Source organism: Scatophagus argus, chromosome 12 (genome assembly GCF_020382885.2).
Source record: "Scatophagus argus isolate fScaArg1 chromosome 12, fScaArg1.pri, whole genome shotgun sequence".
NCBI classification, from domain to species: domain Eukaryota; kingdom Metazoa; phylum Chordata; class Actinopteri; family Scatophagidae; genus Scatophagus; species Scatophagus argus.
The window spans coordinates 13,988,418-14,011,988 of NC_058504.1; the positions used below are offsets into that span (position 1 = coordinate 13,988,418).

The following is a 23,571-nucleotide window of genomic DNA, read 5'->3' on the forward strand; positions in this document are numbered from 1 at the left end:
TCTCATCCTCTTAATTAATTCTCTGTGTCCGTCTCTTCCTCTTTCACTACAACACTTCCCTTCAAATTAATTCCTCCCTTCCAATAACTTACCTCTCAGCCTCGCAGAACAACCCAAAACAAAACAAAACAAACAAAAAACAAACAGATGATGACGTAGCGTCCTGGGTAATACCAAGCAACACCCCACTCCATCAACCCAGCTTCTCAATTTTGCTCAGTGGGGAGATTTTGGACATTTTCCTCGTTATTACTTTTAAATTAGGTTCATGCTAATAATTAACTACGGGTTTAATGGAAATACATCTTAATGTCTGAATCTCATTTCCATATTCAGAGGTGGCCCTTTCATTCCAGGGTCACGGTTAGTGAATGTCACTCAGGATGGAAGAGGGTTTGCCTGGGGATTACAAATGAAAAGAGTGTCCATTGTTTCTTGTAATGTGCCCACGACCGAATAACCTCACTCATCTGAAACTTGTGTATAATGGGATGAGTCATTATCCAACCAAAGAGCAATTTGGAATAATTAATTAACATTTATTCAAGGATTCAAGGAACTTTATTGTCATACCAGCTCACATTCACATGTTTATGGTACGAAATTAGGACTCAGGTCCCGGAATTAGGACTCAGGTCCCGGAATTAGGACTCAGGTCCCTTATGTTGGCTTTGAAAAAAAGCATGGCCTTGCTTGGATTCAAAGGTTTCAAAAGCCCACAGGTGAACGTACCGTGTGCGTTTTTCACAGCCTTATTGACTGGCATATGTAATACATGTATTGACACCAGATGCGCAGCACACAGAAATGATAGTGATTGAAATGATAGGTGAAACAAGGATACAATCCAAAGTCCTGTGTAATGAGAGATAGTGCCTGAAGCATAAGAGCTCTGGCACTGTAATGTGTGTGTGTGTGTGTGTGTGTGTGTGGAGAGAGAGAGAGACTAGAGTCACAGAAACTGCTCGCCCACAGCAGCGATATTAGACCAGAAGTACAATAATCTACCGGAAATCAAATTTCTATTCAAAATAAAAGATGAAGAAAATTTGTGTACATCAGAAACAACAGTTTTTTTTTCGCATCCTCAAGCCACGATTACCCACGGGGAAAAGTAGGCGACTGCTTCAGGGCCTCAGACCCTCAGGGACCCCAACAACTGTATGTTCACTGTTTGTGTGGCTTGCATGGTAAGTAGATTAACTGCAAATTAGTTGAGGTAATGCCCGGTGAAATTGCAATTTCCAAAATAAACTAAGATGACACGGTCTTTTAAACGAACCGTGTATGGAAATTGTCAGAAATTAAAACTCTAACAAAGTGCTATTATTGAGGTTTATACTGTGTAATTTGTTTACTTGTAGGTACAATCCTCACACAGATGTTGTTGTTGTCAATAACTCCAAAGCAAAATTTTCCTTAGGACTCCTAAGTGGTTTTCTAGGCATACTTCTACAATCAGTGAAAGAAATTACAAGTCCTGGTCATCGTTGAGTGTTTTATTTTGAAAGTTAAAAGCGGAAGTCAAAATACTATGCCTACTTGACCAGTATGTGAGTAGTTTCCACTCCTCGGCTCATATGATCACTCGATCGGAGGACGTGTGTATGTGCTGCACAGTCGGCTGCGTCTCCGTGGCGCAGGACAGGACGATCTCCACGCCTTCAGGGACGCACTTGGTCACGGCGTCAGCTCTCCGCCTGTTTTCCCGTGAAAGCCCTTCCAGAACCAGGACAGTTCCCGAGCTGCTATCAAAAGACCTCTTCAGACATCAACCAGGCTGTGCCTCTGGAGTCCGGCTCCAGGTTACTGTTCCCGCTGATGCCAGTTGAACAGGCTGTTTTGTAAACGCAGATTTGGGATTATCTAGAGCCGCAGTTTTATTGATTTGACATCGGATATAAGTCGGATCAAAGATGGGGATCAAAGTGTAGTGTTGGTAAGTACCAGCAACCCACTACTTCCATATTAGCAAATTGAGATTGTGCTCACGCCCACAGCCGCTGTATGTGTGTGTGTGTGTGTGTGTGAGAGAGAGAGAGAGAAACGCGCGTGGTGTTGGTGTTGGAATGCTTCATGACCAGCCGCCCATCCACGCATTTCCTCCACCTATGTTCTGTTTACTGTGACCACTGTGTCGTCACAGTTAGAACTTCACTAGTCACAGTGATGACATCATAATTCCTTATCGTGGACGAGATACCGTAGCGCCGCTTGCATCACTTTACTACGATGGAAGCATCACAGTCTGTGGCGTGAGTCAGCGGCATCCAGATCTGTTTAAAGGGAGTATCTGCGACGTCTGCCTCCTGACGTGCTCAGGAGAGAATGTCAGCAGGTGACACTGTGATGGTCGATGGCTAGAAAACAAAGACAGCAGACACTGATAACTCGGACAAATGTTGCCTGTTATGCTGTTGTTGACAGGATTTGGTTAACCGGCAACATTGCGCAAAGCTTATCTCATTTTGACTAATTATTAACGTGGGAGTAAAGCTTCTGGGCGAACTCATTGCTGATTTTCACTCTTTGTTAATTCTGCCTCGGCGTGTATGAATTTCAGTCTTATCGTTTATTGCAGTTATTTGTCAGCACAGAGGCTGGACGGTGTTCGAGCAGGTGTGGCTCTGGTGACGTTTTACTATATTTTCCTTCGAATGAAAACAAAAAATCTGCATCATCCGCGAAATCCCTGGAGGTGGTGAGCTTACCAACATAAACCGAAATAAAAAGGACTTGTTATCTTTTTTTTTTGTTCGCAGCTTATTGCAAGGTGCATGAAATTAAGACCAGCTCTGTCAGAAACCAGTTAGATGGGGTGAAATTCTAACCATGGTTGTCCATATTACCAATAAAGCCACTTTTGCTCGCTCCCACGCCCTCAGCTCTGGTCTCCCGCGCCCGTCAGCCGGGCTGCACCCCTCAGACCCACCATTCCGTCCACGGCACGGAGCTCCAAGAGGCAACAGCAGCTTCTCTCACCTTTCTTAACACTTGCCCTGCCTCGACTTCGTTTACCTCCTCCCCCTGTTTAGGATGCAACCCTTGGAAATACCCTTGGTATGTACTCACTGGCAACACAGCTTCACTGGCAGTATGTGCTTCTGTATGACCACAGGAATGAAAAACAAATTATTATTATTATTATTTTGTCTGAGGCACTCTGGCTGAATATGCGTTCACTTTGTGAAATGAAAAACATGCTGTAAATTAATTCACTGATTCTCTCCAGTCTTGCAGAAGTTAATCACTGAATTATTTCATTCCTGTACCGTCAACTTTGTCCTCCTCCAGTGATCATTGACCCTGTGCAGCTCTTTGTTCCACCTCTTGAGCCTGCTGGGCCCATAAAGCCTCACTGCCCTTAGCAATAGAGCGGTTTCGAATTAAAATGACAGCTTGCTCTAACGGCACAGAAGATACAAGCTGTACAGGCATGAGTCACCCGAGCGGTGGGTCTGTCAGAAGTCTCCAGTGACAAGTGTGCAGGTACGGACACAGGCTGCAGCACATGTTCCCTCCAATTTCCAAGTCTGCAGAGAATAACAGGTGTGCTGTTAATGAGGGAACCGTTTGTTCTGACGTGAGATTTAGAAGTTGTCAGAGAGTGAAGCCAGTCATTGCGTGAGTGTGTTTGCGGGGAGAGAGGGCAGGGTCTGTCTGGGGCAGGTCGACAGGGAGGTAAACACAGTAGCTGTTAGTCTGGTAGCAATGACAGCTTTATCACCACCACAAGGTTTATAGCTGTGTGTGTGTGTGTGTGTGTGTGTGTGTGCGTGCATATGGGGGAAGGGGTTTGTGTGTGGAATCACAGATCTAAATCTATTCTACTCTACAGACATGACAGAATTCCACTACTGCTATGCAGCAGAGCCGTCAACACGGGAATCCTCTGCAATACGCTGCTGGCAATTTAGCTACTTGTGCACAATGAATTGCAGTTTATTATCTGATTGTTAAGCACACATGAAGCAGTCAAACAAGCGAGTGATCATTAAATTGAATGTCCCATCAGTAAAAAAAGGAAAATTCTTTAGTTTGTTCAGAAGATTTCTGAGGGAAACACACAATAAAAGGAAACCGATTCTAAGCAGAAAAAGCATAACTGTAAACAGGAGAACCCATCATTTTGTACATTTCCATTCCTATTAATGCATCATCCCAATGTTCCCGCTGAATCAGGAAAGTTCTCCTCCCAAAATTTCCACCGGTGCTGCTTGATTGTTAAGTCTGTTTGAATTTTTATCCACACCTTGTCTCAAGAGTCCCTCAGCATGGCGGCAGCTTGACAGAAAAAAGGGGCACAGAACATCGTGACGCTCTGTGCATCATCACATCCTTTGGATGTCCTTTAGCTATTCGGCAGCTTTGCCTCTGACACTGGGATGATGAGAGTGATCTTGTCGACAGGCTGAGGCAGACAGGGTTCACATGTGGAATCACTCTGTCACAGCCGGCTGCTCTGTCACACAAGCGGAGGAATAAAAGGTGGTGGTGATGATGGGGGCGGGGGCAAGGGATTTTGATGGAATAAAAGAGAGAAGCGGCAGTGTCACAGTGGGCACTCAACAGGCATCTAATTATCTCCCAACAGGAGACTTGACTCCATAGAAACGCTTTGTGCTCTCCAGAGCTGTATCCACATGGCCTGCATACTGTCGTATGGGCAGCTATTGACAGCCTGTCTTTATGGATTGACTTGGTAAATAAAAAAACAATGGAATATGATTAGATCCCTGCTGGTGTGTTCAATAAACCAGTGAGGTAAGAATACAAATTACACACATAGGCTCTGCGTAATGAAATATTTCCCCATGTGAACTGCACGCTTCATCGGAATTTAATTTGGTTTATCAGGCTGGAGAAACCACTGCACTCCTGAGCTACTTGGTAACAGACCTGTGACAAGTTTACAAATGAAAAGAAGCTTCTGAAACTGTGGAGTGTTTTGCCAGTAGTGCTACTGAGCAATGCCTTTTTTCCCTTTTTTGTTTGTATTCTGCAGGTGCATACAATTCACATTCCCGATGCTGGTTTCGTGCCACTTTACTAATCAGCATTTGGTGGCAAATGCACATAGAGAAGCATTGGCCACCAAAGTCAGGCCAGTAACTACTGATACAAACTGCAGGATTCAAAGTGTGTATGTGGAGGGTTGAGGGCATAACTGTCTTTAAGAAACTAACCCATGGATACAGTAGGGTTTAACTAGCATTATCTGCTTTAATGTCATGTTTCTGCTTTAAAGATAAAGTGTTATTTTTAGCATTCAGTCGTTAAAATATGTTGCTAAAGTCTTCATATCTATAGTACCATAATAATCACTAGGAAGTTCCCTGATAATTTGTTGGCACCACAGTGTTGTGGTGTGGTGTCATGCAGTTGCTGTAATTCATAGAACTGTTCATCACAAGTCCACGCACAGAAGGTGTGAAGGCATCATGAATCTGTTTCATAGCTTGCATCATGTTACAGGTTAGCTGTCCAGACTGCATGGCAATGAGGGTGTTTCTTTTTCAGATTATGGGCACAAAAATAATAAAGACTTGAAATCTCTTTATGTCCATATATCATCATGAAGCAGCTAGCTGCAGATTAATGAAGCGTGTGTTCTCTCCTGCGTTCAATCATAAAAATATGCACGGCACAAGTTGCGAACAGTCCAACAGGCCAAGCAGTCCCTTAGCACTAACTAGTATCTTTCAACATCATACATAAACAGTGACACACCGCATGCTTTGTCCACGCTGGGACAGGAAAGGAAGTGGCAATGATGAAATTAGTGATGTCAGGTAATTAGATTTGCATCTGTTACTGCCTTGCTCGTTAGTTTGCTGTGGTTGTTGTGCACGTTCAATTGAGAGTAATACAATGCTGAGTTGGTGTTGGATGACCAATCTAATTTTAAAAAGAGCTTAAAGGGCTATTGAAGTAGCTTGACATAGACATTCTTTCATCAAGCTTTTCTGTGTGCATGATCTTAATCACTGGACTCTGATTTTTCTACCTTTATTCTTCCATTTGCTTGGTGAGCTGGTAATTCCTAATGAGTGGTACTTGAGACAAAATCACTCTTATCTGATTCCCCCCAAAGTAGCATTGCATCAAGGGTGGTTGTAAATTGGAATATTGTAAATAATACATAACTTTTCTAGATCATTCTGACCATTGTGAATGACAGATTTCAGGGCATCCAAGGCCAAGACACATGCTGCATTTCCCACTGAGAGCCAGTCAGTGCTCAGCACCAATTATCTCTATGTATCATGATAGATTGCCCAGACCCCTCATCACGTGTCACAGACTTTCGATTCATTTCAGTGCACCATTTCCATCCACTCCAAACAGGGGAAATAGACTCAGAAGTGCATTCTTCGCACATGAAGTTTTTTGAAGTGGTCTGAGGTCGGTGGATAATGGTCGTCCACCCTTTTGACTTGGTTCCAAACAGACAGACTTTCTCTCAGGCAGATGGTTTTGTGTGATGCTGATACTGATTCCATTTAAATGTAAATAGCCAGCTAACAGTTTGATTTTAAGGACTGACGGTGTGCAACTTCTGTCTTTTAGCATTCCATCCCTGCAACTTTATCTCACTGTGCTTTGGTTCGAAACATGACAAAACGCAGAAACACAGCCGCACCTCTTGAAGAACAGTAGGACAGATGGTTGTTCTCACAGCAAATGCGTGAGATACACTTTGACTCTCTCAGCCCCTTTGTGAGCACACATACAATCAGAAATACAACAGCTGTGTCCAAACTCGCTCAGGAATGGGAATGGCGGCACACATGTACAGGGTGTGTTCATGGAAGAGAATTGCCACTGATGGAGCTGGTGGATGTGGAACAGGTGCCATTACGTCAGCATAACCCATACTCAGACACTACAGGGAGATTCCAATAAAAAGGATTTGGGAAGTGTGTCCCTGCTGATCCTGGAGTGTGATTCCCAACCTCTATCAGGCTCGTAGCACAGAAAGAGGCTGGGGAATGGGTGGGGAGCTAAAATTCCTGGACGGCAACTCAATCCCGTGTTTGGCTGCTGTGTGGGTGCAAGTGTGCATGCATGTGTTTTTTTTTGTTTTTTTGTTTTTTTCCCAAGACACAATGAACTCGCTTGTTTTCAGCTTCACGCCTCCTCAAACACATACCATTAACCAGCAGCAGTGCTCTGGTTCAATTTTGTTGTTGTTGTTGTTGTTGCGTGTGCAGTGACATATGTGTGGTATTTTGCGCCGCCAGGCAGTCACCGTGCAGCTCAGCGGGCAGATTGGCTTGACCCTTGCACCTCGGCGTTCACTCTGGTCGCCAATTCACTTTTGAGCCTGCTGTTGAGACTCGGGATGATGGTAGGGGCAGAGGGCCAAGAAGCCTCCCATGCCAGCGGCTCCCACTGGGCGAGCAGGCTGCTGCATGGCCATCTGTACAGGCATCCTGACTGGGCTCATTGGAAAGTAGGGCGTGTAGCAGGAGATGAAGGAGGAGGGGAGGAGAGGGGGACATGTGGAAGGGAAATGGGAGTGAGAGGCTGATGACAAAGAGGTGTTTACTTTCTTATAATCCCTTGCCATCATGAGAACACTCCATTATTTCTCTATTCACATCATGTCTGCTTTCAAAGAACACAGTGGAAAATTTAGGCCAGAGCTTACAAAGAATACTCTGAGGCACACAAAACAGTGTCAGGACCAAAAATATGCAAGTGTCTGCTTTTTTAGAGCGCGGTCCCGAAATAGATGAAGTGTTGAAACTGTAATGTGTTGAAGGAGCGAACATGTGGATCCTAAAGTAGAAAGGAAGTGTTAGAGTATGTAAATTAGTTGGTGTGCAGGGAACCAAGGAGTCATATGATGGAGAGAAAAAGAGTAGCTTAGTGAGTCTGGCAGTAGGCAAATTTAACATTCAAGGAGCCTAGACTGTCTGCACAGAAGCCTGAGGGGGAATAGCACCCTCTCACCCCCTTACACAGCCTACCTTTCTCTCCTATCATTGCCATTTTATTCTTGAACTTATCACAGCCCAGAGCAACCAGGAGATGCCTTTTTTACCACAGTCTTTTTACCTCCTTTTAACTGTGATCTCCCTGAAACCAGCAAGCAACTATAGAAACAAAACATTGCTGCAATAACCATGTTGGAGATTTGCTGTGCTTACCTCTGATGATGTGCTGCTCCTCTAAAAATAGCACTGCATCACATCTTGGTTTCATGTTGTTCTGTGGTGACACGAGTGTCATCGTATTTTGGTATGTATGTGCATGTGTTTATGTATATCTATATATATATGTGTGTGTATCTGTGTATGTATGCATATGCTTATAAATTATACATTATTGTGTGATGAACGTATGTGTGTATCGATGTATATATGTGTATGTTTATATATATATGTGTATATATACACATTAGGGAGAAGGGGTGAGATTGAATAAGCTTTGGCTTCTTCTCACTCCTTTTGAACATAAATAAGTGTTAGGTCTTTCATTGTTTCATTGTTTTCTTCTTCTTTTTCTTTTCTTTGTTTGTCTATGTTCAAAAAATAACAAAAATACAAATAAAATAAACGTGCCATATCTTTTTTTTTATAAAAAATAAATGTAAGCATCATTTAGACATAAGCAAAAAAGTGGCAAAAAACATTTTAAAAAAGTCAAACTCATTTATATTTTCACTTTTCCTGAGAAGCAATAAGAAAGCAGATTATAAACCTCCACTCTATGTATTTGATTTTTTCACCCAATAACTCACCTGATCAATCTTGCCAAAATAAAAAAAAAAATCAAGCCATGTATCAGGTCTGCTGGTGCAGGAATAGATTTAACTAGATCTAATTGGACTTAGTAACATGCTTGTCTGGAACTTATTCAAGCCCTAGGAACAGTGCTGCTGGGCAAATGTTGTTTATGGATTGGTAAAATAGTTTAGGTAAGGCTTGGATTTTGACAATATAAAACTTTATGGAGAGTCCAGTATTTCAAACATATTCTCAGAAATACATCTCATTCTTGCCCAAACTCAGAAGTTAAGAAATTGCTTTTTTTATTATCTTCATGAAAGTATCTATACTATGTCCACTGCTATAAAGGCATACATCTTGTCCTTAACCTTAATTTGGGCCAATGATGAGTAGACATGGCCCGCAGTGTTAATGAATTAAAGTAACTATGATAGCCTTTAGCCTTAATTTTTAAAAAAAACATGTCCCTAACTACAGACAACACCTATGCTGTTTAGCAAGAGTGACTTTAGATGCATCTGACCCCACCAAGGAGCCTTGAGTCATTACCTTTGACCCTTGACTCCTTAATGACACAGGTCAGACAGTGGCTTGAATTGTTCTGAATAAGCCTCTTCAGTCTTAAAGGAGAGCCGTCTCCGTTACCAGTCATCCTCATCAATAAAAAACTGATTTGTCACCATGCTACCATACATACCTATGTGTGCAACAGGCACACATAGGTAGGTGTGAGTAATACTATTTATGCGGTAAAACAGGTTTCACAGAGACCAAGAGGGGAATGGCTACTGGGAAACAGAAATGAACACAGTTGTGAAGCTGTTTGACAACTTCAAGCTGCTCAGAATGCCATTGTTTCATGAACGCATACCACATACACGAGCACACTTACACTTACACACACACACACACAAACACACACACACAGAGTCAAGGGTGCTGATAAAGATTGTGTGTCTCCAGACAGTGCCGTTCTGTTAATCATGATAGAACAGAGCAGTTAGATCCTCTGATGGCTATGATAACAGCCTGACAGAATCACAAGACCAACACATCTACACACACACACACACACACGCACACATTGTTAGACGATGCATTGACTTCCATTCATTGTGACAGCCTAACTCAAACCCTAATCCTAACCCAGTACCCCAGAAATGACGCACTGCCTCATCAGGACCAGTCCTGATCCTGACAAGGTTGGTGTGTGTAGAGACAAGCCCCCCCAGTAGGTAACAAAAACATGCACAGACACACACACACACAAACAATGACACTCCACCAGCTGTCTAGACAGAGTGCAGAGCTGCCGTTAGCGAGCTGCTGGAGATCTCAGGGGGGATTAGAGCATACACCATTGCTCTCACCTGTTTTTAGTTGTTTCTTAGTGTGTTTTTTCATGCAGTGTTGATGCAGCGTGACAGGCACACAGGGAGCTGGGTGTATCATGAGGTATGGAAACAAGTTATACATAGACTACAGCTGTGGGTGGCTTCTTTGTCACATTGTAGGGAACAAAAGCACTGTAAGCAATATGGTTGTGAAAATATAAGAAGTCATAAAAGGTAGTGGTCTGTCCATAAACCTCCATACAGCCAAACTTTTCACTAATACAACAACAAAGTGTCTATTTATGCTCCTCCATTCGGCAATACTTGTCTCCTGAGTCAAAGTTCTTATCAATATACACATATTTTTTAAGAGGTATAGCTTATTCACTGAGACCTGAGTACTGTAGTTCGTTCTTTTCATGTTCCCATTGTGAACATACAGTAAAGTATCCTTGATCCTTTATTGTTGATATATCATATTGAAAATATTATCATATTGAAAATATCAACAATAAAGGATTTATTGTTGATATTTTGGCACAGCGCAAAAAAGGTGACACCTGCGGGACCAAGGTGGTGTCCTACATCCGCTTAGCTCAAGAAATGGTGAGTACGTGTACATTAATAGAAAGATAAGAATTAGTTTAACAACTGACTAGTATTTCTGATAGCGACTAGCAACAGTAGCAACACTTGAACTACTTGTTGTTTAGTCAAGCACATCCCTTGAACTTTGATATGTTAAATTGATGGAGTTCCCCCTTTTAAGCAAGTGACTGTAGGGAGTCTTCAGAAATGAAGGGAAATCCAATGTACCCTTTTCCTGTACTCGTCACTTTAAAACAAAGTGAACACTGTTCAGCAAAAAGTTACATGGTCTTGCATTAGTGTGGCGTGAGCATGCCATCAATGCAAATCCTTGCTTCTGTATACAATTTCTAATGGTACGACAAGAACTATACCGAATGTGTCATACACAGACACCGATGACTGGTTTATCATTAGATGTACGCGTCTGTAGAGGAGTTACCTGGCTGACATCTGCTCACACGCGACAGACTGTGAGATATTGACTGTGATGAAATGATGAATCAGAGCCAGGGAAATGCTGGAGGGAGGAGGGGGGTGAGAGCTGAGGAGGAAGCCTTTGGTCGAAATGAAGGAAATGAAGATTATCACAAACGATAGAGGATCATTGACAGTGTGGGCACGTAGAATAACACTCTCAAGTTACTTCCATACATAAATGAATACCAATACACAGGCAGAGGTGTGTGTGTGTCTGTGTGTGTTTGTTTGTATGCATGGAATGACTCAGATAAATTCATGGATTTAGTCACACACACTCCAAGAGCCGAGCAGACTTTGTCTTCCTGTCAGTCCTGTCACAGTGGAAGTTTCTTCCAGTCTCCATAAAGCTTTCCTACTGCATCTGTGTCGTTGTAGAGGCTTGCTGGATTTTTCTATTTCTCTATTTAACGGGCCTTGTCTACTCTGTGGCTGCATGTTGTAATCCAATCTAGAGGGGGTTGCTGCAAGGACACTCGAGGCTTACCCCTTCTGGAACCTAATCTAGACAGTGACAAGCTTTTATCGGGAGGAATAAACAGCTCAAATGTTGCGTAAAGGGAATTTTAGACCAATTTTTTATAGTTATATTACTGTCCAACTAATATACTATACTAAACCTGCAAAATTTGCTATTTAAAAGCTTAGTCATGTTCAGAGTGGTGAGAATTACAGAGATAGAGGGTGGACGTTATTTATCTTTGCATGTGTATAGCCTCAGTAGTTAGAATGATACAGCTCAGTCAGATGTGTCATCTGCTCGGTTAAACGTGTCTTTTCTTTCCTCTCACCCTTACTGTTTCACAGAGTGGGGAGCAATAGGGCAGCCATGACTATAGTTCTGATGCGTGTACGAGAAGATGTCGGCCCTCTGTGATAACATATATCACAAGAGATGTGGCTGTGGGTGTCAGCGGTATAAGTAGGACAGAAGGCTGTAAAAGCATCCAACAGAAAGAGTCCCCATCCCCCAACCTTTTGTGTGCCTGTCTGTGTGTGTTTGTGTCTAGGTGTGTGTGAGTGCGTGGATAAGTGCTCAAGTGTAATAGAATAGGGAGAACAAAGGAAAGCTGAACCCACCACACGGGAAACATGAGACATGAGCCCCTGCTTCTGCATGCTAGTGCGTACTTGACCTTTAACCCCAAGGACCTGTGACACCTGGGACAGTTTATCTGAAAAATGGCAGCAAACATGGTCCGTTCCTAAGTTTCCTCCACTGAATTACGCTTACAATGGATATGACCATAGCATGCTTCACCATTTCTCAGATTTTCTTTTAACTGCTTTGAAACAGGTTTTTTAAAATTATTTTTCTGGTATTTTTGTGTGTTTTAGTTTATTAAAGTAGTTTTAGTAAAGTGTTTTGGTAGAGTCTGGGGAAGGTTCTTATTCGTCCTCTCTTCTGCTAAACTACCCTATTTCTGCCAGAATGAGTGTGCATATTTGTCCGCAAATGTGCACGGAAGCTGGCCTAAGCTGTTTGCGCTAGCTGTACGAGCTACAAAGGGCAGGAAGAACACGGCGTATTTAGATCTAAAATAACTTCCTGCGTGTTGCTCAAGGTCTCGCCGTCAGCAAGTGGGTTTGCTTCCTTTCTCATGACTCCTGTGAGCAGAAAGGCTTAGTGCTGCTGAGCTTGTCCGAAGGCACCCAGACACTGCAGTCGTCCTTGGTGCTGTGATAATGATTAGTGATTCAGGTAGATGTGGTGATCAAGTTTGGGCAGTTAGAGCAAGACAGGAAAAAAAAATCCATACACACCATTTCATTTAATTTAACCTATATTTCCTGTTTACTCTGCGTCATTTAGAAAGTTATTAATGGATGAGGGATCTCCATCATTCATCGGTTCCATGTAGGTGAACGATGACGATAATTGTACCTCGAAGACCACAATGCTCTTGGTTTTCATAGTTTGTCTACTCTAGCGTACAGTACAGTAAGTGCTTCTTTCCTCTACAGCTGCAGTGTTGGTCCACTGAGGGAAGGTGCATGTTGAATTTTTAAAATGAGTGACTCCAGGCATTCTTAACCAGAAAGACATTCAGGGCGGAGATGGAGGCCACACAATTGCTTTCAGGCAGCAAATGTCTCCACCGCGACAGAGTGACCCACATTTCTGTCCTCTTCTCTGTCTTGTTGATGTGAGAGATGGGGGGGGCAGCTGTTGTGGGGGTATCCCCCAATGACGGCCGTGGGTCATCAGTTGGAAGGAATGATATTGTCACTGCATGAAATAAGAGTTAGCAGGAGATGATACACTAGGAGGATGAGGAGAAGCCTGAAAAAAGTGTGTCAGAGGATTCAGGATGAATCAGGGGCTTTGCATATCACACTGAGAGTGTGAAATATATCCCACATCACCATCACCCCCATGTGCTAGAAGTGGAGTAGTTGTGAGACCTAGTGTGAGCAAAATTTGCAATTAATTCATTTCCTCTCACCCAATTAACTACTACCAGTAATGTACTTAAGTTTCCGTTTCATGAAATCCAACTTCATCCTTCTTCCTCATTCTGTCTGTATGCTGCTGACTTTATATTTCTGTGTCTATTTGTGTTGTAGACAGGAATGCCCCAGACTGTGTGCTCAAGCACCATGTTCACCACTCCCAGCTGCTTCAGCCCCCATCTGGCCTGTGCTGAGCCTGGGGAGGAAGAGGAGGCCCCGCAGGAGGGCCCGGGGCCTGGAGCTTGCCTGGCTGATGGGCCCCCGATCACCTCCGCCTCTCTGGACACCCTCATCCAGAACCTGGTGCCCACTGCTGATTACTACCCCGAGGTAAACAGAAATGCACTACAGTCACTCCACTGTTTATTATGAAGTTTATCAGAACGTGCACCTCAGTTCATAGTGACAATGACAATGCTGTCAATTAGATTATTAGCCCTTCACGCGCTACTCCACTTCCTTTAATTACAGAAAGCTGCAGTGCTTTTTATTGATGTAATGGCAGTGTTGTAGCAACTGTCTCCTGTTCTTTGACAGAAAGCCTATGTGTTTACCTTCTTGCTGAGCGCTCGTCTGTTCATCCCTCCTCCGGAGCTGTTGGCCAGGGTGTGTGAGCTGTGCATCAAACAGCAGCAGCTGGACCAGAGCCCACTTGATACGGTCAGCACTGCACCACACACAAATATATACACTATGACAAAGACTTTAATGACGTCCTATTCTAAATACATAGACAGCTTTGCAGTGTTTCTGTGGGAATTTCTGCCCATTCACGCAGTAGAGCATTTGTGAGGTCAGATACTGATGTTGGACCAAAAGGCCTGGCTCACAATCTCTGTTCCAGTTCATCCCAAAGGTGTTGGATGGGGTTGAGGTCAGGACTCTGTGTGGGCCAGTCAAGCTCTTCCACACCAAACTCATTCAACCATGTCTTTATGGACTTTGCTTTGTGCACTGGAGCACAGTCATGCTGGAATAGAAAAGGGTCTTCAAACTGTTGCCACAAAGTTGGAAGCATAGCATTGTCCAAAATGTGTTGGTATGCTGAAGCATTAAGATTTCCCTCATTGGAAACAAGGGGCCGAACCCAACAACTAAAAAACAGTCTGTGTAGTGTAACTCCTGTATGAACATGCAGGAGCTAATGAAGAACCAATGATCAGAACCACAGGCACAGCCGAAAAACCATGTTTGTTTTCTGCATGCATGTATGCATTTTTTTGCAGGAATGCTGACTTTATGTTAGTGTTTTCTTTTGCTGAGGGAGTCACAAAGACTGTACTAAGTCTCTTTCACTTCTTCAAAACAGGCAAAAGTGCGCAAATTTGGTCCCAAAATCCTGCAGCTGCTGACAGAGTGGACAGAGACGTTCCCAACTGACTTCAGGGACGAGAAAATGGTCGGACACCTTAAAGACATCATCCACAGGATAGCACCATGTGATGAGGTAGACTAATGATCTCTGTGTGTGTTTGTGTCTAGATGTGTGTGAGTGTGTGGATAGTTGCTCATGTGTGATATAATTTTTGGAAGGACGCTTGAAAAGATGCTTGTCTTGAAAAAAATTACATTTAAAAAATAAAAGCTTGCTAGTCTTGAAGTTATCGATTTCTACAGGATAATAATTTGGGATGGGCATTGAATTCTCATTATTTTGATCCACAGTATAATGTTACCCTTATAGCCTTTATAAGCTGTAGCTGCTGTGAGGAGTGCTCTGATAGGGACTGCAATTCAATTATCATCACGACCACTACAGAGAGGTGACGGAAGGAGTCAGGGTGTTAGTGTAGGGTGAGTAGCCATGCTCAGTGTTACACAATCTTACACTGCAGGAGAGCTAAGAGGAAGGAAGGATGTGGTTCTGTCTGCAGCCTCAAGGGAAAAATATAGGGAGAGAGATGGATGGAGAAGACGGGGGGATGGGATAAAGGGGCACAGAGAGCACAGGAGAAAGCAGAGGAGGAGGAGGGTGATGGAGTTAGAGTGGGAAGCCAGGAAAAAAAATGAAAGGAGGTGAACAGGGGACAGAAAGAGGGGAAGGGCAGGTGGTGATGAATGTGTTGCTATTTACAGCTTGCTACCGACAGTATGGGTGTGTGTGTGTGTATGTGTGTGTCCAAACATGTGGGAGCTGTGGCTGTGGGTCATTTGTGAAAAAGACTGACCGAGCAGCCTCTGTGACCAGTCATCTGGAGGGAGAGGCACAGAAACACACATTCCTGCAATTTATTGCTTTCCTTGGTGGAGATAGCATTAATAACTGTGCTCTTGATGACTTATTGTAAATTAAATTGTTCAGAATTTAAAAAAAGGAAGGCCTGAGATAAAAAGAGTAAACATATTTTGTCAGAGAATAGAATGCTTACATGTGGGCTCACAAGCTGGTAGTATTGTATTGGTAGTATTCTTTTGATTTACTCCTATTACTGATCTATGAAGTACTGGGAAATTATTCATTGCAGTTGTTATTAACAGCTCCTCTCCTCCCCTCTCCACAGGCATACTGGAAAACCCTGAACCAGGTGCTGCAGAAGCTTAGCCAGCGGCTGGCCCTGATGAGCCAGGGGGAAGAGAGCATCATCAAGAGCTCCCTCAATGCCTCCTCCATCTCTGACAAGCTGGTGGCCTTCAAAACCAAGCCTCCGCCCATCCAGAAGGACATTCTCTCCATCTGCAACGACCCGTACACACTGGCACAGCAGCTCACCCACGTGGAGCTGGTGAGGAGAGGGGAGGGGAGGGGAGGGGAGAGGAGAGGGAGGAGGGCGGGTTAGACAGAGGTCACGGTAAGAGATGATAACGAGGATGGACGAGGAGGAGTGAAGAGAATGTTAGATGGAAGGGAGAGAAGGAGCAAGAGATGGCCAAGCATGGATGGAGGCACAGTCCAAGTCAAGGACATAACCATGGAATATAAGACGTCAAAGGAGAAGCTGGAGTGAAGAGAAGAAATCGGATAGTGATAGGAAATGACTCTTAAATGGCAAAGGAGAAGCAGGTGAAAGCTATAATAGCAAAGTAAAATTGAATGAAATTGAAGCTCGCTGTAGCGTAGCCTTGATCGTTACTAGTCAGCTTCTCCGGCGATGACTGCTGCTCACACAGTGCAATCAAAAACAGAATAATGCAGTAAAACATACATGAACAAATGATCTCTGCAGTGCCCCTCACATTCCAAGGATGGTGCCTTCAGTGTGTTCATGTGTGTCTGGATGTGGGCACGTGGATCTGGGGGTGGTTTTGTTTCTGTGTGTGCGTGTGTGTGCGCCTGAGTACGCTTGTACCCTCATCTGAGCAGTGACATCACCCCAGAAGTCAGTCAGTGATGCGCCTGGGGCTTCAAACAAAGGGGATAAAACTGCTGTGGATATATGTGACCTGACAGTTTTACACACACACACACACACACACACACACACACACACGCTCACACCAAAGGAGAGAGAAAGAAAGAGAACAGACTGTGTGCAGTGCATGCATACAGGAATATTTCTATTCTAGCAACAGGCTAAATCTGAAGAATTAGATGCTAGTGTGGTTTTTGTCACTGTTTGTGTGTGTGTGTGTGTGTGTGTGTTTGCAGAATTGTTTTCGTTTTAGATTATATCACGAGTCGAGATGGGGCTAATGAGTCATTTTGACTTGCACATGTCTGCAACTGCACAGCTGTCTTTTAATAGACGTGAATATTGTCTCACGTGTCACTTTGAGGAAATATGACTCCAGTGAGTCACGTCAATGAGTCATTACTTCCGCTTATTGATTGTCTTCCATTACTGAAATGAAAGAATTATTAATTAGACTACCCCCATTGATGTGAAGCTGTGTGTGTTTTTTCCAGGAACATTTGAGTCATATTGGACCGGAAGAGTTTGTCCAAGCCTTTGTTCAGAAAGACCCACTTGATGGAACCCAGGTAAACTTATATTTATTTATTATAACTCATCATTTTCATTGTGTATTATGTGTTACCACATCGGTGGAAACCAAATGTCTGCCCTCAGGGCAAACCACAGCCTTTTTTTTTTGATATTTTCGCTTTTGTTTGAGAAGTGGAACACTAATAAAGGGATATGTTGTAGTGTATTGTTGGGATCTAATGTCTGATCAGGAGGGGCCATATGATGGTCAGCAGGCTACTAAGGTCACATAGAGCGCATATATCACAGGCTGTAGCAAGTGCACACAAGTGCTTCATGTGCCCTCTCACTCATTTCATTGTCCCTGTAGTCAGTCACTGCTTCTTTGGCTCACCTCCTCTCCATCTGTACTTCATCTCTAGTTGTCTCTTGTGATCTCCATGGATCAATTCCTGCTCCGAGCTTGCTGTCTTTATCACTTACACTCACATGCGGGGGTCGGCCCGTAGATAGGAAGCTGATTAGGATCAGATGAATTCCCTGTGGTAGAAGTCCCTATACTGACTTGCACTTATGTGTTTGTGTGTGCTTGTGTCCATGTGGGTGTATCGTTAGCAGCCATGCTTCAGTGACCAGAAGAAGAAAACCTCCAACCTGGAGGCTTATGTCAGGTGGTTTAACAGACTGTGTTACCTGGTGGCTACAGAGATCTGCATGGTGAGTAGCAAATACACAAGGTGTTGATTTCTTCTAACAGTACCCTGTTGAAGTAAACGGCACAAAAAAAAATCTACTCATTGTGCCGAACAATGAAGTAGACTGTGTATTTTTATACATAGTCAATATTCTGTTGAATGGAGGGTTATTTATGAAACGCACAAAAAACTTGATATTATAGTAGTGCTTCATTTTTACAAGTAAATAGAGGGGAAGTAGACAAATGTGCTTTCCTTGTTACAGAGTTTCTCTGCCCCCTAATGGCCACTGTGTGTTACTACATGTCACAAGCATCGTTTAGCTGTGCCAATACATGTAGAGAGGGGTAACATTCACTATGAAAAATTAGGTAAATCTACTGTCTGTTTTTTGAAGCCGGCGAAAAAGAAGCAGAGGGCCCAGGTGATCGAATTCTTCATCGATGTTGCCAGGGAGTGTTTCAACATTGGCAACTTCAACTCCCTCATGGCCATTATCTGTGAGTCTCATTTTGTGGTATCTTGAGAGTATTAACAGAGAATTCTCCTTCATGGTCTGGTATTAATAGCTGAAATCTTCCTGCAGCTGGTATGAACATGAGTCCTGTGTCACGGCTGAAGAAGACCTGGGGCAAAGCCAAGACTGCCAAGTTCTTCATTCTCGAGGTAAACACAATGTAACGATTCACTGAGTGAGAAGTACAAGGCAGGCAGTAACTTGAAGTTGACAGTGTGTTGCTTGTTGCCATTTGCTTTGGCAGCATCAGATGGATCCTACAGGAAACTTTTACAACTACAGGACAGCCCTGAGGGGGGCGGCCCATCGCTCTCAGACTGCCAACAGCAACAGAGAAAAGGTAATGCTTGGCGCCGCATTGCTGTTCTTATGTAAGATGTTGGCATGGATTCATTTATTTTTATCTCTACATCAACTTGGGCTGTCACAGTATCAGATTTTCACAACCTGAATGTTAGCAGTCAGCATCATGTTTTGTCTCTTCAGATTGTGATTCCCTTCTTCAGTTTGCTGATCAAAGACATTTACTTCCTGAATGAAGGATGTGCCAACCGGCTGCCCAATGGCCACGTCAACTTTGAGGTGAGTCTGTTCGTTTTTCTCATTGAACCATCCAAAAAAACAAAACTTCTTTGACTCAATGTAATTTCATTACTTAGAAATTTGTGGAGCTGGCACGGCAGGTTGGAGAGTTCATGACGTGGAAACAGGTGGAGTGTCCATTTGAAGAGGATCGGGCGATCCTACACTACCTCCACACTGCTCCCATCTTCAGCGAGGACGGTGAGACCCTTTCCTACTTCTGAGACGTTTCTGCGCATGAAGTATTGGTTCGTGCTAGTTTGCTGTTACCCACCAATATCCCTTACTTATTTCCAACTGTTTCTTCCCTCATTCTTCCCCAGGACTCTACCTCGCATCCTATGAGAGTGAGAGTCCAGAGAACCAGGTAGAGAAGGACAGATGGAAAGCACTCAGGCAAGAACGATAACACTTGTCAAATGTGAGACGCTTTTCAGTGTGCATGGACACAATGTCCTTAATAGTCTCTTTTCTCCTATCAGGTCTAACGTTCTGGGAAAGACATGAGGCACTGATGGCAGCTAACCCTCCCACCAGCGAGGGAGCGTGTTCTCATTGCACTAACATGAACTGTGAAGGAACCTAGCTGGTACTTAGGTGTTTTTCTGTGAAGAAATGATGATGAAAAAGAAATACGATGAACGGGATTCATCAAGAAGAGTGTGGAAAAAAAAATCATCACAAGCAAAAGTGAACTGAAAAAAATTTAAGCTATGGAAACTGGAACTAAATGCCTTTGCAGCATATTAATTATCAGTGATGAGGTACAGTATGTTGGGAGAGGGATTCAGCCTCTCCTTCTCCTTTCCCTCAATGTGTTTACTCTGTGAAGATATGTTTACTACTATAGAGTACAGTTACAGGGAAAACCACTTTATAAAATGAAATTCCTACTGATGCTATTGTTGTTTTTGTATTTGCTCCACTCCTTTTTTTTCTCTCTCTCTCTCTCTTATCTTCACCTTTGGTCCACAGCCTTGTCAAGTTGCTTAATTTAACTTTTTTTTTCCTTTACTTGTAATGTACTGTAGTGAAACTTAAAATGATTTGAAGGGCGCTGGCTAGCCCATATCAGCTGTCAAATTTTATGGGCCTCCTGAAGGAATGACAACTGTGTGTATCTGTGTGTACCGAAGAAGTCATGCCTTGCAAATGTTACCAGTTCATCTTCTGTTTACTGCCATGTGTGTTTGTGAATCAGGTGTTCGTGCACGTCTGTTGTGTCGGTTCAGACTGTCACTGTTTGCTTTGGATGAGAATGACTCGATGAGCCCGTTCGTTATTCATCTCTTTGTGTATTTTTATTTATTGATTTTATTTTTGGGAAAGTGTTAAATAGCGAATAAGAACTGTTCAAAATGTGTTTACTCCTTTTAAATGTGTTGTGCCATTAATGCAAGACAACCACAGTATAACTCCATAGTCACAAGGCCAGGTGTAAATTGTGTACAGGTGACATTTACCCTTCATCTTTCTACTATTCAGGAAGTTTTCTCTGACTGATGTTCAGTTGTCTGATATATTTATGGAGATTTCTGTGCTGACAGATGTATAGTTTTTATTGTAACTTTCCTTTACTGAATATGAAGTCCAATGGCATGCTATGACGGGTGTTTTTAAAGGGGCATTAAGCATATCCACCTTGTAAAGATAAACACTGCAGTGCAAACTTTGTAGTCATAATGCATTGTTGGCATATTGTGAAAGGACCATGTTGAACTGGAGACTTTTGTCTTTCTACAGACTAAGGAGGAAAACTTGTGCCATATGAATCACTGCTCACCATCAACAGTTCAGGTTCCTCTGACTTGAAATGTGTTGTTTATCATGTTTGTGGGATTGTTACTGAGCTTTTTTGGGCAGTTTTGTTGTTATTCAGGAGCCATTTTTGAGGGTGGGTGATGGGAAGAGAGGAGAGTAATTGGGGGAAGGGGCAGAAATTACGTAATTATAAGTTTTTTTATATACATATATATATAAAAAGAAATGGTCTTATTGCATTTTCTATAATTGATTGATGTCAGTGTTCTCTCTTTAGAAGCACCTTTCCTTCTCAGTAACATACTTAATTTAAATCTCCCTCCTCATTTGTCATCAGTAAACTTGCTTTCCCTGTAACACATTTCTCTGATAGGACTATAGCAAGCCAGAGATTTGAAGTCAAACCTGCCATTCAAGGTGAAAACATGTTTTAATAAAACATTGCCTGTGTTGAACATGACTTTTCATTGACAGTCTACCACATTACATCGAAGGAGCAGAGTGCATTTGGTGTTTCACATGGGTAATGAGGCCCAGCAAGCGTGTTTGGTTTCAACACCATTGCAAAATTTAAAACTGGGTCCGGAAATGACTTTAAGTCAAAAATCCTGAGCTGACTGCCTTGTAGTTGGATTAATTTGACATGCATGATGCATGGATTGCACTGACTAGGAAATGACACAAACATTGTTTTCAAAATAATGAATGAGCCAAGGCATTTCATTGATGTACAGCTGTTTTATTGTATGTGAATGCAAGTATTTTCAAAGGTTTGATTAGGTACACATACCCCCCCCCCAAAAAAAATCCTGATGTCTAATGCAAGATTTCATCTGCAATTCAGGAAGAATCCAAGGCATCAAAATACAAATTCACTGAGCAATCAATGGAATATCCAAAGGCGTTCAATTTTAAATAAGAAATTTTAATAAAGGAAGCAAGAACATATACAGATTAAGTTTGATGGAAAACAGTTTTACCTTCCTTACTGCATGAAACTGACGTTCATTTTTTAATCATCTTTGATGTGCCCAAAAAGCAGTGCATTTTAGCAGTTGATTTAATGTTGACACAACCAGAAATTTCAACAAGCTATCCCACACTTCATTTAATTCCTGGGGGGATTTTCAGGCATCTTTCATGTGAAACGACAACGAGTCGCAGCGAAACAGTGAACTGTTTTAAGGTTCCGTTCAGAACATTTTAGTCTTGGGACTGCTCTCCACTTGAGCCAAATGTCATTTGGACCACTTTGATATAACTTTCAAAGTTCTTGGAGCTCAGGTAGGTGCCCAAGATGGCCTGGAGAAACACCAGCGCGCTCATTTTCCTCAGGATCGGTCTGGAGAGATCCACAAAGGTCCGGAGCACATTGCCCTTCTCCGGCATCGGCGCCGTTTGGTACCTGGATGCGAGGGCAGCATTCATGGGTAAGGCCAGGAGGATGGGATACAGCCCACCGCCGATCACACCAGTTACTGCACCTCGAATTGTGGCACAAGTGGGACACTCCAGATCACCGTGCATAAGGGGGTTAGTGACTGCTGCGTTGTACAGGCCAAATGTTGCCACGAAGGGCACAACGGCCATCGGCAGGCTGGAGGCGATGGACGCCTGTGTGACATTCAGAGCTCTGCGATACATATTGTTGGATATCACTCCTGCAATGCTTGCGATCCCCGCCAGGTACATCGGTCCTTGTATGAAGAGTTTCTGTTCAGTGCTAGGCAATCTCTGGAAGTTCTTCTCAAACATTTCAAAAATCATAGGTCTTGTGATCGGTTTTCCAGAGAAGCTGTCCTTCTGCATATTTTCCGACATATTCAGAAATAATGTTTGAACGAAACCGACAATATCCACTGGCTGGTAGCGAGAGACTACATGCCGCAATTACCACATTGAGCTAAGGATGATAGCAAGGTGAGCTCAGGGTGCAGACATGCGTTACCCACAATTCAATGCGCGCATATAGCAGGTTGTTGTTTTCCCTGAGATGTGCCTCTCAGGCAGAGCGCCGATGTTTGCCAAATGATGCCTTTGACATTATCAAGCTGTAGTCTGTTTAAGAAAAACAAAGCAATCTGCCTATGCAAAAATATATGAGCTTTTTCCAAAAATAGGCAATTTTCAACTAATGGGAGGCATTCTGCTACCTGTCAACAGATGGTTTTTGACTTGCAAATTAAACCCAGTATAAGAGATTTGTTTATAAAGGGTTTAATACAATACTTTTTAGTAGAAGCATAGCCAAGAGAAAGAAAAGTCAGATGTCAAAACCAAAATCAATCTCAAAGAGACAAAAAAGGCAAATTTTAATAAAAGGCATATCTGAAAAGGAAGTGGTACCTGAAAGGAATAACTCAGGACAACAAAAACCACAATTATAAAGTGTTTTACAGCTATATACGTGTACTTGTAGCCTATGTAGTTCACATATTTTATTATATATTACATTTATGTATGTTGTGCCACTTAGAGCTTGCCTCTGGGTCGGATCTACCTCGCACCTCGACTTGTGAATAGGACTGATTGGAGGTGTTGTGGAAAGCGACATGGTGC

The 23,571-nt window shown here is 42.9% G+C and overlaps 2 protein-coding genes across 4 annotated transcripts; one reads left to right on the top strand and one right to left on the bottom strand.

Moving 5' to 3' along the window:
* Positions 1 to 1,513: 1,513 nt before the first annotated feature.
* LOC124068018 (ras-GEF domain-containing family member 1C-like) lies at positions 1,514 to 21,467 on the top strand. Of its 3 annotated transcripts, none has more exons than XM_046405880.1 (14): positions 1,514 to 1,939; positions 13,709 to 13,924; positions 14,132 to 14,254; positions 14,904 to 15,041; positions 16,096 to 16,317; positions 17,439 to 17,513; positions 18,073 to 18,174; positions 18,550 to 18,652; positions 18,739 to 18,818; positions 18,914 to 19,009; positions 19,156 to 19,251; positions 19,329 to 19,452; positions 19,575 to 19,647; positions 19,734 to 21,467. In XM_046405880.1, exons 2-14 carry the CDS (start codon positions 13,715 to 13,717, stop codon positions 19,756 to 19,758), a joined length of 1,467 nt encoding a protein of 488 aa, XP_046261836.1. In that variant the 5' UTR covers positions 1,514 to 1,939; positions 13,709 to 13,714; the 3' UTR covers positions 19,759 to 21,467. The 3 variants fall into 3 exon arrangements, with proteins under 3 accessions (XP_046261836.1, XP_046261835.1, XP_046261833.1); XM_046405879.1 differs by lacking the exon at positions 1,514 to 1,939 and adding an exon at positions 1,984 to 3,060 and having other exon boundaries at positions 18,076 to 18,174; XM_046405877.1 differs by lacking the exon at positions 1,514 to 1,939 and adding an exon at positions 1,985 to 3,060.
* Positions 21,468 to 21,916: 449 nt separating this feature from the next.
* Positions 21,917 to 22,988, bottom strand: tmem126a (transmembrane protein 126A). The gene has a single exon (XM_046405881.1). It carries the CDS (start codon positions 22,831 to 22,833, stop codon positions 22,216 to 22,218), a length of 618 nt encoding a protein of 205 aa, XP_046261837.1. The 5' UTR covers positions 22,834 to 22,988; the 3' UTR covers positions 21,917 to 22,215.
* Positions 22,989 to 23,571: the final 583 nt, after the last annotated feature.